The sequence below is a fragment of the Solanum tuberosum genome, unplaced genomic scaffold (genome assembly GCF_000226075.1).
Source record: "Solanum tuberosum cultivar DM 1-3 516 R44 unplaced genomic scaffold, SolTub_3.0 scf00035, whole genome shotgun sequence".
Classification (NCBI taxonomy): domain Eukaryota; kingdom Viridiplantae; phylum Streptophyta; class Magnoliopsida; order Solanales; family Solanaceae; genus Solanum; species Solanum tuberosum.
In genome coordinates this window covers 1,912,166-1,925,699 of record NW_006238963.1, presented here as the reverse complement: position 1 = coordinate 1,925,699, position 13,534 = coordinate 1,912,166, and the positions used below count along the sequence as shown (strand labels likewise).

General features: G+C 29.9%; 1 protein-coding gene across 1 annotated transcript; it reads left to right on the top strand.

The window, feature by feature from the left end:
* Positions 1-473: 473 nt before the first annotated feature.
* Positions 474-8,480, top strand: LOC102586890 (glyoxysomal fatty acid beta-oxidation multifunctional protein MFP-a). The gene is made up of 19 exons (XM_006342752.2): positions 474-547; positions 1,821-1,942; positions 3,572-3,643; positions 3,733-3,798; positions 3,886-3,942; positions 4,198-4,265; positions 4,353-4,434; positions 4,866-4,921; positions 5,020-5,325; positions 5,416-5,502; positions 5,573-5,747; positions 5,826-5,947; positions 6,031-6,197; positions 6,266-6,520; positions 6,732-6,853; positions 6,937-7,058; positions 7,152-7,300; positions 7,449-7,587; positions 8,315-8,480. The coding sequence occupies exons 1-19, from the start codon at positions 474-476 to the stop codon at positions 8,348-8,350; spliced, it is 2,277 nt and encodes a 758-aa protein (XP_006342814.2). The 3' UTR covers positions 8,351-8,480.
* The last annotated feature ends 5,054 nt before the right edge of the window (positions 8,481-13,534 follow it).

Sequence of the window (13,534 nt, the reverse complement as noted above, 5' to 3'; positions counted from 1 at the left end):
TAAGAGTATTATGTTAAATTTTTTGTTTTGAATTTATAACCTATGTTATATTTTCAGTTTCATTTGTTTTAGTAATATTGAATTTACATTGCACGTCATTTTTTAATTAGACTTGATAGATTATATTTTTGTCAAACATTTAATAATTTATGACATTTTATTTATATATTATTCTTTTTATCAAACATGCATTTCACGATGTTCGTAGAAACTTCATACTTTTAGTTGTTACGATCAATTCAATTGAAATATATTAATTTGAAAAAATATAAATCAATTATTTTTTCATAATATTAGTTACAGAAAATATGTTTATTAATTAATATATTTTCAAAAAAATTATATATCTTAAATATTTAATTTAATGTCATTTATAAAGTTTCTTATTTGTCTAGTATAAATTTTAAATAATTAATTTTTATTTTTAAAATTTATTATAATTTTATAATTGCAATTGTGCATCCAAACAGAACATGTGTAATTACACTGTGACATCCAAACAAGACATGTGTAATTACAGTGTAATTACACTGTGGCAATCAAACAGGTCAGTGTAATTACTAGACAGTGTAATTACTAGGCTGGTAATTACTACCCTAGTAATTACACCAATTCCAATTACCAAGTAGCTTTCAAGACCTTGACTCTTCGATATTGGGACGTTTGATCTTTTCAGAACGTTAAAACCCTTTGGTCCATCTGGTTGCCTATATAAGCTTCTTTGAATTTACTTTCATGAGATAGAAAAAATGAATTTTTTTTTAATATATTCTAGTGCTGGATTTTTTGTTGATAAAATCTTTATTAGTTTCTGGCTCCTAATTTCTATTAGAAGAGCTTGTTGAATTCTGGGAGATATACATATATATCTATATATATCAGATAAAATATCCTTAAGGATAGTGTCTAACACGTCTCAAATTTTAATAAAAAAAAAGATATTTTTCGTAAATTTTTCAATCAATATAACCTTAGTTAGATGCATTTACTGGGACCCTATTTTTCACTTCCATTTGAGGAGTGGTTACACTTGATCCTTTAGAAAGCATATTAAATGTATGCGGTTTAAATTGCTTAGTGTCTATGACGATTGAGTCCTGGTTGACTTAAATACGAATTATTAGTAGTAAGATTATTTGTATATATTTTAACTATGCTTGAATTTGTTAATTTTTAAGATGAATACGTTTAAGTTTTTCCTCCTAGTTGTACTTTTTATTTTGCATATGCTTTTCCAGTTTTGTCATTTTTATTTCCTATTATTCACCATATAACAATTCCTCCTTATTAGTCATTACTAAAATCCTACAATGACCCGTGACGAAGCCAAAATTACTATTGAAGGGGTTCAAAAAAGAAAAACATAACATGCTAAATAGTGTTGTATCAGATTTTAAGTTAAAACATTAAAAAATATTGCTAGTCAGATTCAAACTCGCGCGCCTAATAGTTTTTGAGTCCCTATAACCATTGAAACAAGTCCCTTGTGTTGAGGGGGTTCAACATTAAATACATAAAATACAAATTTGTTCCTATATATACAATATAATTTTTTGATTAAGGCGGTTCATCCGCCCCTACTAATAACTAGCATCATGCGAACAAAATGATCCCCAATTAGCGTATTAGTAAGGTAGAATTTTGTATTGAAAACAGAAAGTGCGAGGAAATTAAGCAACTAAAGATTGAGGATATGTCATAACAAACATAACAATTTTTTTAAACATGAATTGCACGTGATGTTCCTTATTATCTACTGTTTGTTAGGTTAATTTGTTTCTCTCAACTACTTATAATGTTTTACTAACTTTTTCTTAAAGCACTCTTAACACTGTTGATGGCAAAATGAAGTCAAAGGGTAGAGCTAGTATTGATGTTGGAGCTGATGGAGTTGCTGTCATCACCATTATTAACCCTCCTGTTAATTCTCTTTCCTTAGATGGTATGATAATTAATTACAATCTATCCTCTCAAGATTTATAAAAAAAATCTAAATTTTTTGAGTTGATATCAATACAATCATTTAATTTAAGATTTTATCTTCAATAACTACTCGATACATTTATCATTAAAGTAAATTTACATGATAAAATAAATTATTTTATATATCATGTAAACATGGACCCCATAGGTAAACAAAATTTAAAAATTTATGATTCTTTCTTCTCCTTCATAATTTATCATTAAAATAAATTTGTTTTGACAAAGAAATTATTTTATATGTCATATGAACTTCATAAATAATTTTAAAAAAAAAATTCATTATGCTGCTTCTTCTTCTTCTTCTTAATTTATTATTGAAATGAATTTGACATGACAAATTAATTATTTTATATGTCATGTAATTATGAACCCTATGAATAATCAAATTTAATTAAAAAATGCCTCCTCTCCTTCTTAGTGGCATGATTCTTTACCAACCAAATGTATTGATCTAGATTTCAAGTACATGGCCTTTGAAGTGCTATGTTCAACTCTAATCATTGTTGTAATACTACAAAGTCAGTACTAAGTTTTGTATTACTATAATATAATAATAATGTTTTTGTTATGCTTTTTTATTATTATTCATAATACAGTAATGGTAAGTGTAACTAATTATGTATCGTTAGAAGATTAAATATTTTCAATTTATTTTTCAAATAGAAGAAAGTGTCAAATAATAGGGTAGGTTGTCTTTGGGGGGGGGGGGGGCAGGAAACAATTACTAACACTTGTATTAATGATAGAATATCTATGTCATCACACACTTTGGAGTGCAACTTTTCTATGAACATTGCTAACATAAAATATTTTGTAAACCGAGTTATTCTTTAATAAAGTCACGCCTCCTAATTTAATGCGTTTAAGCTTAAATCCAACCTTAGTTTAAATAGTTCCTCAATGTAAAGAGAATTATTTGATTGAAAGTCGAAAAATATTATTAACTCTTTCAAGAAAATGACATTCTAATAGAATTATTTGATTGAAAGTCGGAAAATATTATTAACTTTTTCAAGAAAATGATATTTTAATGATACCAAAAACAGGAATCAATTGCTTATGAAGAATTTCGGCATGAAAAATATTTAAAAATCTTCCTAAAGAGCCTCTCTTTTTTTTTTTTTCCGTAAGAATTCTTGGAGAAATAAAAAAAGGAGAAGCATAATGATTTTTAAATTTTTTGTTTAATTGTGGGGTCCATATGTATATGGCATAAAAATACAGTAATTAATTTTCTCATATTAAATTTATTTTAATCATGAAATTTAGTTAAGTAATTTTTAAAGATAAAAACATCTAGTTGAGTGATTTTATTGATAAAAATAAAGTGCAATAATTTTGTTAGATAAATTCTCATAATTTATTGACCTTTTAATAGGGGTGGCAAAATCAAACCCAATTCATTTGAGTTTGGGTGGTTATTGACCCGTCCATTTATTCACTCAACTCATTTCAACCCGTACATTTGAAGTTTTGTTAGTGAAAAGTGAAAACTGTCTTTTAAACTTAAATTTCATATTTGTTGGACAAGTTTGATAAACAGTCTTCAAATATTATTGCAAGACTTTGAAACCATTCTTTTAATTAGTTTTGTACAGCTTGAAAGATGCATTTGAGGAAGCTTTTAGGAGAGATGATGTGAAGGCAATTGTTGTGACAGGTAATTAAATTTGATGAAATCACAATATTTATTTTTATCAATGTATTAATTAAATTCCAACATATTTATATAATATCTAATCTTGATAGGTTGTCATGGCAAGTTCTCTGGTGGTTTTAATATCTCTTCCTTTGTTGACTTACAACAAGAAAAAGGTAAACATTTTTAGCATCTAGTGATATTGCTGCATATTTTCCTTAGCTAATTTAGTTTATGTCTGCCAATTATATTATATGTCACAGTGGCACAACCAAACCCTGGTTATATATCTCTGGATATACTCACTGACACTGTGGAAGGTATGCCTTTACATTTTTATCTTTTCCCTAGAAATTAAACTCGATATCGAATGTAGTTTGAGGTATGCATTTTGAATGTATTGGACCACTGAGCTAACCTTTTGCATGTTGTTTAAGGGTGAACACCCTCCCGTCCCCCTAGATCCGCCCCTATGTACTTGTAGGCTATTTTTATTCCAACTTAGAGATCCTTCTACACTAAACTACGCGCAACGTTGAATGCAGCTAATTGAAATGTTGATTTAATGATGTTAGTTTCGAAAAAACCTTTAGTAGCGGCTATTGATGGTCATGCTTTGGGTGGAGGACTTGAAATTGCAATGGTAGGTACATGTTAAACTACTATCCTAATTTCTTTGTTGTTGACATGAATGCATTTTGCTAATTGTTTATGTTGCTTCAATCATTAGTGTTGTCATGCTCGAATTTCCACTCCAAATGCAAAACTTGGATTGCCAGAACTTCACCTTGGTATAATTCCTGGATTTGGAGGTATGTAAGCTTTTTGTTTAATGTTTAACTTCTTAATCCGGACACTAGTCCTCTGTAGCATGTACTGAAAACAAAAGGCCTTGAGAAAATAAAGTTCTCCCTGAAGAGCTAAAATCGTCTTGTCTGTCGAATTATAGACATAGATCACATCTAAAAGTTGCTATTTTATTAAAACTCATGGTTTCAATTAACAAGAAAAAAGCAGTTTGTTGAAGCATAGAGTCTAATTTCTGCTCTTCCATGTCCTGATTGTGTTCGGATTCTCAATGTACTATCTGATAATGGATCTGCAAATTGCTCATATGTACAAAGATAAGTTAATGCATATGTTGTTAAGTTAATAAAGAACTAGCATGTACAGTGTAAAAGAAGTTAAAACTCTTTTTTTAGTTTGTCTGATTTTGTGGTGAACTTGTAATGTTATATTTCAGGAACTCAGAGGCTTCCACGTCTCGTGGGACTTGCTAAATCCCTAGAAATGATGCTAGTAAGATGCAATTCACCTTTATATTTCAGCATTGGCATCGATCATATCATGAAAATTTCGTCTCTTACACCCTTTTTCCACTCATATTGTCTATGTAGACAGCAAAACTTGTTAAAGGGGAGGAAGCTCTTGACCTTGGCCTTGTTGATGCTATAGTTTCATCGAGCCAATTATTGGATACTGCTCGTAAATGGGCACTTGATATTTGGGAGCATAAAAGACCTTGGAATATTGCCAGTCTTTACAGAACTGACAAGATGGAGTCTCTTGGTGAGGCAAAGGAAATACTAAAGTTTGCAAGAGCTCAAGCCCTTAGAATAGCTCCAAATCTCCATCATCCCTTAGCATTCGTTGATGTTGTTGAAGAGGGTATAGTGTCCGGTTCACGTGCTGGACTTATTAAGGTTCAATTCTGGATCTCTTCCTCTACTTCTTCTTCCTATGAAATAAATACGTTGTCACAAATATAATGATCATACACTCTTCTGTTTCAGGAGTATGAAACATTCGAAGTTCTTATACGTTCAGGCCCTTGCAAGGCCTTAGTCCACATTTTCTTTGCCCAACGTGGAACCATGAAGGTGAGTTAAGTTAAATTATGTTAGGCAGAGAAGTGATAAAGGTGTTGATTTTCTGTCTTAACACAAGCAGGTTCCAGGGGTGACTGATTTGGGGTTAGTGCCACGACACGTTAAAAGGGTTGGAATTCTCGGAGGTGGATTAATGGGTTCTGGAATTGCAACTGCATTTCTCCTTAGCAATTATCATGTTATCCTGAAAGAAGTTAACGACAAAGTCCTAGAGGCTGGGATTGACAGAATAAAAGGTAAGGTGATCATTATATTGTTTTGCGCAATTACTTTAACTTACTCTTGATAATATGACTAATGCATTAATCACCCAGCAAATTTGCAAAGCCGCGTCAATAAGGGAAAATTGAGTCAAGGGAATTTTGAAAAAGCTCTCTCCCTACTCATTGGTACTCTTGATTATGAGAGCTTCAGAGCTATTGACATGATTATTGAGGTATCAGCTATATTCTCGTATAGATACTCTAGTTTGCTGACTGATTGATTAGCTTATAATGTCTTGCTAATAATTTGTACTAGGCTGTTACAGAGGACTTATCTTTAAAGAAGCAAATATTTACGGATTTAGAGAAGTACTGCCCTCCACATTGTATACTTGCTAGTAATACCTCTACGATTGACTTGAATTTGATTGTTGAGGAGAAGAGCAAATATGCAGATCGTATTATTGGAGCTCATTTTTTCAGGTGATGCATGTTAGAATTTTGTATGCTCCTCATGTGTTCTGTTTGTTGATACTTGTAATCTGGTGTAGTCCTGCTCATGTGATGCCACTTCTTGAAATTGTTCGCACCCAAAATACATCTCCACAAGTAATTGTAGACTTACTCGATGTTGGAAAGAAGATAAAGAAAACTCCAGTAGTAGTAAGGAACTGCACTGGTTTTGCTGTCAATAGGATGCTCTTTCCTTTCACCCAAGCTGCTCTTTTGCTTGTCGAACATGGAGCAGACGTATACTGCATAGATAGCGCCTTCACTAAATTTGGAATGGCTATGGGTCCTTTCAGGTAAAGTGTCTAGCAACTTCATCGATTAAATAGATGTGCGGTGCCTATGTTGAAATGATTGTTCGGCTAAACCAGTCCAAAGACATATATACTCAAACATGATGTACTATGTACTTAATTATCTGTAGATTCTTTTCTTAATCAACTTTCAATGTAGAATTTTGTTCGCATAACTAACAATGATCGGATTTATTTGATTTCCTACATGCAGGTTATTTGATCTTGTTGGTTTCAATGTTGCAATGGCTAGTGAAGCTCAATTTGTATCGAGTATGCCCGGGAGAATTTACAAGTCAATGCTTATTCCACTAATGCAACAAGATAAAAGATTAGGTATAATTATTCTCTATTTTGAGGTGTTAGGGGTATTGCAAATGATTGACACTTTTGAATGGACATTGACACACTTGTTGTAGGTGAAACAACTCACAAAGGTTTCTACTTATACGATGAAAGACGCAAAGCCAAGCCTGATCCAGAAATTAAGAGATACATTGAGAAGGCCAGAGAAATTTCTGGTGTCAGCATTGATCCAAAGGTTTCTCATACTGATCCTTAGTAATTGAAATCATGTTGTAGTATTCTGTTACGCTCTTAATTACTGGTAAATTGCTTTTTGTACTTGTCTCAGATGGCGAAGCTCTCGGAGAAGGACATGGTCGAAATGATATTTTTCCCTTCAGTTAATGAAGCATGTAGATTACTTGCTGAAGGCATTGTTGTCAAAGCTTCTGATCTTGACATTGCTTCTGTCATGGGCGTAGGCTTTCCCCCTTACAGGTATGTAGTTTTTAAGATTAAATTGTCAAAGAATGAAAAAAAGTCTCACGTTAGTCCTTATAAAGTTTGGGCAATCCTTGGAAAAGTATGATCATGACTAGAATAATGAGAAAAGTATATATATACTGGTTTGAAACTTGTTGGGCAGGGGAGGGATCATATACTGGGCAGATACTGTTGGATCCAAATACATTTGTTCAAGATTGAATGAGTGGGCAACAATTTATGGAAAAAATTTCAAGCCTTGTGACTACCTTGCTGAAAAAGCTGCTAGGGGGATTCCTCTGGTGAGTATAATTAATTATGTTGTTTTTCTAAATTGGAGTACAGTACTCTGCACACAATATTTTATATTATCAAGCCATCCAAAAAAATTAGTAATACATATATTGTAACTGTTACATAAGTTAATTTTTTATACATTGTTGTTATTAGTGGGGTACAAGTCAAATCGTTAAGTCAAATTGAACCGACGAATCAAGTTAAATTGAAAAAGAAAAAATAATTTGTGATTTGGTTTGGTTGGTTTGGTGTTGGAACAAAAAAATGATCACTCTTGATTTGTTAATATATCTTAAATTAGTTTATAGCTTTCAATATATAGATATATTATTTTAAATTTAGACTTGTCATTTTTTTAAAATACTATATTTTGTATTTAGTTTGATTGCAACCTTTAATCTTATAAATATAACATATAGAAAGTATTTTATATTCATGTGAAAGTTTAAGTCTTTTTGAAGACTCTTAATCATTTAACGTTTTAAGTTCTAGCCTATCACATATTTGAGTAAAAATTATAAGAAGATCGAAAAATTGAAAAAATCAAAAGAAGCTACTAAAACCAAAATCAGGGAAACTGTTTTTTTAATATAGGCTGGATTTGGTTTATGTAATAAATCGACATAATTGATTTAATTATTTTTTAGTGAAAAACTAAATCGAACCGATCTATGTACACCACTAGTTGTTATTATATTATGAGGATGCTAAATTTATTTGTGGTCATTGCAGAGTGGAACGATGGATCTTGCAAAGTCACGCCTATAAAGATCAGCTAGTTTTTGAGTTATTTCATTTCAGAACTATGTTGTTTGTTTACTGTTATCTCTTGGATGGTTTTATAAAACTAATCAATTATGTATTATGGAGAAGGAATGAATATAGACTACTCCCTCTATTTACTTTTACTTGTCCATCGTTTTAGAAATAAATATTTATTTTTATTTTTCACTTTTAACATACTAATAAAATACAATTATTTTTTTATATTTTATTTTTAGCATTAATTATTTATTCCTCAAAATATTGTTCAAGACCTAATACTAAATATGAATTGAAAGGTGGGTAAAATTCAAAATAAATAAAGTAAAAGTGAAAGGAGAAAATATGACATAATTTGTTACAACTTCAAGAAAAAATATTAGAAGTTTGTTACCTTATACATCTCAAATTTTCAACTAACTTGTACTGTTGTACATGTTAAATTTTTAATACTCTTCAAATCTTCTTAAAATTTACTCAAACTTCAGATTACTAAGCAAAATGTCCAATAACTATGAAACTCAAATTCAAATTCTTTTCAAGTTCTTCAAACCCAATAATTGTAATTTGTATCAATCAATTTCAAATAATTTAAATTTTGAATTTAGACACAAATAACGAGAATCAAGTGTCAAAAAACAACAAACAAAAACAAAGCAAATTTTAAATTTTATGCCTTCAACACAAACATCCTCCAAACATATGAAATAGTGATTATTATAGAGAAAAGGTAGAAAGGAGAGACAGAGAGTACTATTTTTAATTAAGAGATAAAAAGAAAAAAAATAAAACCCTCTTTATTTATAAGAAAAACATTATGTTATTCTCAAAGTAACTAATTCTATTTTTTCTTAAAAAATAAACATACGTTCATAATAATATATAAAATAGATTTACAACAGAACAAACTAAGAGAGAATATTTTTTTCAATAAAAATGGTGAATAGTAAATTATTTTCTTTTCCTAAAAAACAACGAATCTAACCGTTAAAAGTAGAAAATTATGGCCCCTGCAAACCACTGGGCTAAGGGCCCATGTTAACATGCAAACTTCAGATGTCAGGTCTTTGGGCCGACAGTAGGCCTGTCATTCGGCCAGCTTATCATGGGCTTCACGAGATTGCTTTTGCATTCTTTAATGGCTAAATTTACATAAATCCTATCTTTAGGTGCTAATGATTTAGATACACGCTAGTTTGCAATAGAAGTCGTTTGGTTTGAATTCAAGTTATGATGGGATAAGTTATGATAAGATTATTTTTTATTGAGTGTTTGGTTTGTTGTATTCAAAATAATAGATTTTAAGAACAATATTTTTGTTTACAAAAATATTCTTCATGAATATAAAAAGTGATGTATAAAAAAGGATTTTAAAGAGACATTTTTGTCATTTACTTATTTTATCCCGAGATTACTATACCACCCAAGGAAGGGATAACTTATCCCGGTACTAATTATTAATCCCGAGATAAGTTATCCCGGACTTGCCAACCAAACAACAAATTAAGTGGTACTATAATTTAATCGCAGGATGATTTGGTATTATCCTTCACACCAAACGACCCCAAATCTTATCAGATTTTGGTGCATTCAAATACATTTAGATATATGTATCTCAGAGTATATGATCAGGTCAAAACTAGGTGCAATTTGTTTTGAATACATAGTATCAAAGTGGATTTGTATGTATTGGGATACATAGATAAATCTTGCTTAGCTCGTCTTCCTTCCATATCGCTCACACTCTTATATCATGCTTGTGTATATGATATTCCAGATACATATATCTAGTGTGATTCGCATTATCTGGATACATAGACAAATTTCGCTTGATTTTCTCCCTATTTCATTGTATCTGGTAGCAAAAAAACATGTATTTAGGTGTATTTGACTTGAAATCTGGTATGAAATTATTAAATAGTGAGATAAAATGTAATTATTTCAAACTGTACTGAGAATTAGTAAATATGATAGGAACGTTTGTATAATTAGGTAGTTTCTCCTACTTCAATCGCATACTTCTTCGATCTTTGCTTCAATTTGACACGAAGTTTAAAAAATTAACGATTTTTTCTTAAATATTATGGTTATAAACTAAAAATAGGTAGAATATATCAAATATTATTTAATCTTATAAATATTTCAAATGTCATATAGAAAGTCAGAATAAAAAAATTGTCAAAAGAAAAATAAACTTTTTAAAAATGAATTAAGAAAAAATATAGGACAAACAAATTAAAATGCAACAAATATTTAACATACGAAAAAAGATATTTAATATTACTTAATTGCATGGATAAAAGGAATACAAGCGGGAAATTGTTTAATTTATAATGAGCCTTTGAATCAGATTTTTTTAAAAAAAATTGACTTTAAATTTTATGAAAAATTGTTCTCTATACTGAAAATAAAACCACATTACAAAGTAGACGTTTCACCTTTGATTTCAAATATTTGGAGTCGAAGATAAAGTTATGTTTTATTATTACTTTTACAAAGAAAAGAATAAAATAGCACTAAATTTTTTTATAATCAGATGATTTTTAAATAAACTAAAAATTCATTCCAGATGAAGGTGACTAATCTAACCCTTACGAATATATTCTTTTTGTTCAATTAGTATTATAAAGGCATATTTTTTTTAAAAAAAAATAAAAAATCGTATACACTAGGAAATCTCAAATTTTTGGCTCAAAAATAAGAAAAATGATATAATAATGTAAGGACGATAGTTTATAAATCTGAACTCAAAATATACAATGATGATTGACAACCATGAATAGGTGAATTTCTTAATTCTATCAAGAACTTAGATGAGGAAAGCAATTCAATCAGTGCGGTCAGTTCATTCTTATGACGTGTGGGGGTTTGGAGTACGGTAAAACAAGTTATGAGGGGGTAAGGTTGTATCCCAAGAGGATGAGGGCTGACCGATTTTCGGGTGTACTCATATTGAAAACACCTGACTGAATATTTTTAGTTGACTTCAACGGTACAGCTGTAGTGGATCTGTTGATGGGCATGATATATTGAGTGGAGTCAAATTTTACCCTAAGGGCTCGTTTGGTACAAAGATTAATAGCACAGGGATTAATAACACATGGATTAGTAATGTAGGGATTAGAAGTGCATGGATTGGTAATGCATAGTTTATTTTTATCAAGTGTTTGGTTCATTGTTTCCCACCTCATCTTGTGTTTGGATTAAAACTCTATAAACAACTTTTTGTTCTTTCAATTATAACCTTTAATTATTATTATGTAATTCGGTCAATGTAGATAATTACCGGACAATATTATTTTTCATGACCTTTTAACTAGTTAGGAGAAGAACAAGTTTGTTGTCATGTTTGTTATTTTTTCACTTGGAGGATAAATAATTGTCATCTTAATAAATTGATCACTCACAAAATGTCAATTTTCAATTTAAAAAAGATAAACCATCTACTTTTAAAATCGAAAAGATGGTAAACATGAGTAAAATTGAGCAAACCATCTACATTTACACATAAAAAGTGCAAGTTATAGTTTTAATATGTATACAGTTTTATAAATTGTTCAAAATACAAATAATTAGAAACTCCACACATACACATTTACCTTTTTAATTAATAAATGTTAAACAACTCACATTTGAAATATTGTATTGATTTCTATGGAAGTATTTAGTAACAAACAACTCTCTCTAAATAATTTGTAAGATAATTTATTTAAATGAATTTACTAGTATAGATATAAAACGTAAAATCAAGAAAAAAAAATGATTAAAATGATTTGAGGGATATTTTTGTCTTCATATAGACTTATCCCATGATATTAAATCTTATGTATTACTAATACCTCCAGAGGGAAGGTATTAGTAATACATCTTCTAATACCATGCAGGGCGTATAATTAACTAATCCATGGATGAGTTGTACATAGACTTAAATTCTATTAAATAATATCATACATAATACATAGACTATTTCTCATAATACTCCCAACCAAACGACCCCCGAAGGATAATAACATAATTGAAGTAGCAAACCATCAACTTGTACGTTAACAAAACTTAAACTATATGAAACAACAAAAAGGCGACCAATTACCAGCAACATTGTACTAATGTTGGGTGACTTTCATCTTAGCATCTATTTTGTTAATTAATTTTGTGCTTTTGCTTTAATTTTCACTTTCTAGGAAAAGGAACAAAAAAGAAACACGAAGTCCACGTAGAAGGGATAAACTTGTCAATTCCAAATTGTAAAATAGTTTTATTACACCTATGATTAAATTAGAAGGGAGATATATGTAATATTTGATATATACTACAAGAGAGGAATGTGTTAATTATAAGTCAAAAGCTTGATAGAGGTTAATATTAATAGACCAAAGCAAATTATTAAATGAGGAATTTCATCAAAAGAAGAAAGGACAGTTTAATTTGGTAAATACTGATTGCTAGTTTTTGAGCAAAGTGTACCATACAAATATAACTGCAGTAAAATTTCATAAGTGAGATCTGAAGAAGTAAATATACAATACAATAATGATTTTATTTAGATTAAAACAAATTTTATTTTGATGGAAGTATTCAGTATTGAAATTATGTTATGAAGATATATAGTTTATTAATTAAGAAATTGTCGTTGTTAATTAGTAATTAAGAAGCAAAGCATCTTCCTATATAGTGACAAATAAAACTCATCCATGGACCACTGTATTTCACGTGTGCATAAGATATATTCCCAACTTATAAACAAGAAGGAATAATTCCATGCATGCATGCATGATGCATACCAACAAATTTAAAGAATTTTCTTTTCTCTTCCATTATTTCTTTCTGTGTCTCCTTTTTCTTTATTGGCTTTACTAAATATGCTCAGAGAACATCATTCTAGCTAGTCAAAGACAGTAATTAAGCAAGCGCATATGCTTTAGTACTTTGCCTAATATTTTATTTGATTTTTCATCCGGTATTCAGAGTTTTGCATTGGTGTTTTGATTAAATTTGAATCGACACTACTGGATTCATTTGAGAGTGCATCACTACAAAAAAATGGTGAATTACATGGGGATTTTCTTGGGAATTAGTATGAAAATTCGCAGGAAAATAAGTTACCTGCGGATTTTCATACTAATCCCTAGGAAAATCCCCATGTAATTCACAATTTTCCTATAGCGCTCCCAATAAGATTTTATCAATACT

Excerpts from the sequence above, each read along its gene's own strand:
- LOC102586890 (XM_006342752.2), top strand. The coding sequence starts at position 474 with ATGTGTAATTACACTGTGACATCCAAACAAGACATGTGTAATTACAGT. Across the intron at positions 5,948-6,030 it reads CTATTGACATGATTATTGAG|GCTGTTACAGAGGACTTATC; the intron begins GTATCAGCTATA and ends AATTTGTACTAG. Across the intron at positions 6,521-6,731 it reads ATGGCTATGGGTCCTTTCAG|GTTATTTGATCTTGTTGGTT; the intron begins GTAAAGTGTCTA and ends TCCTACATGCAG.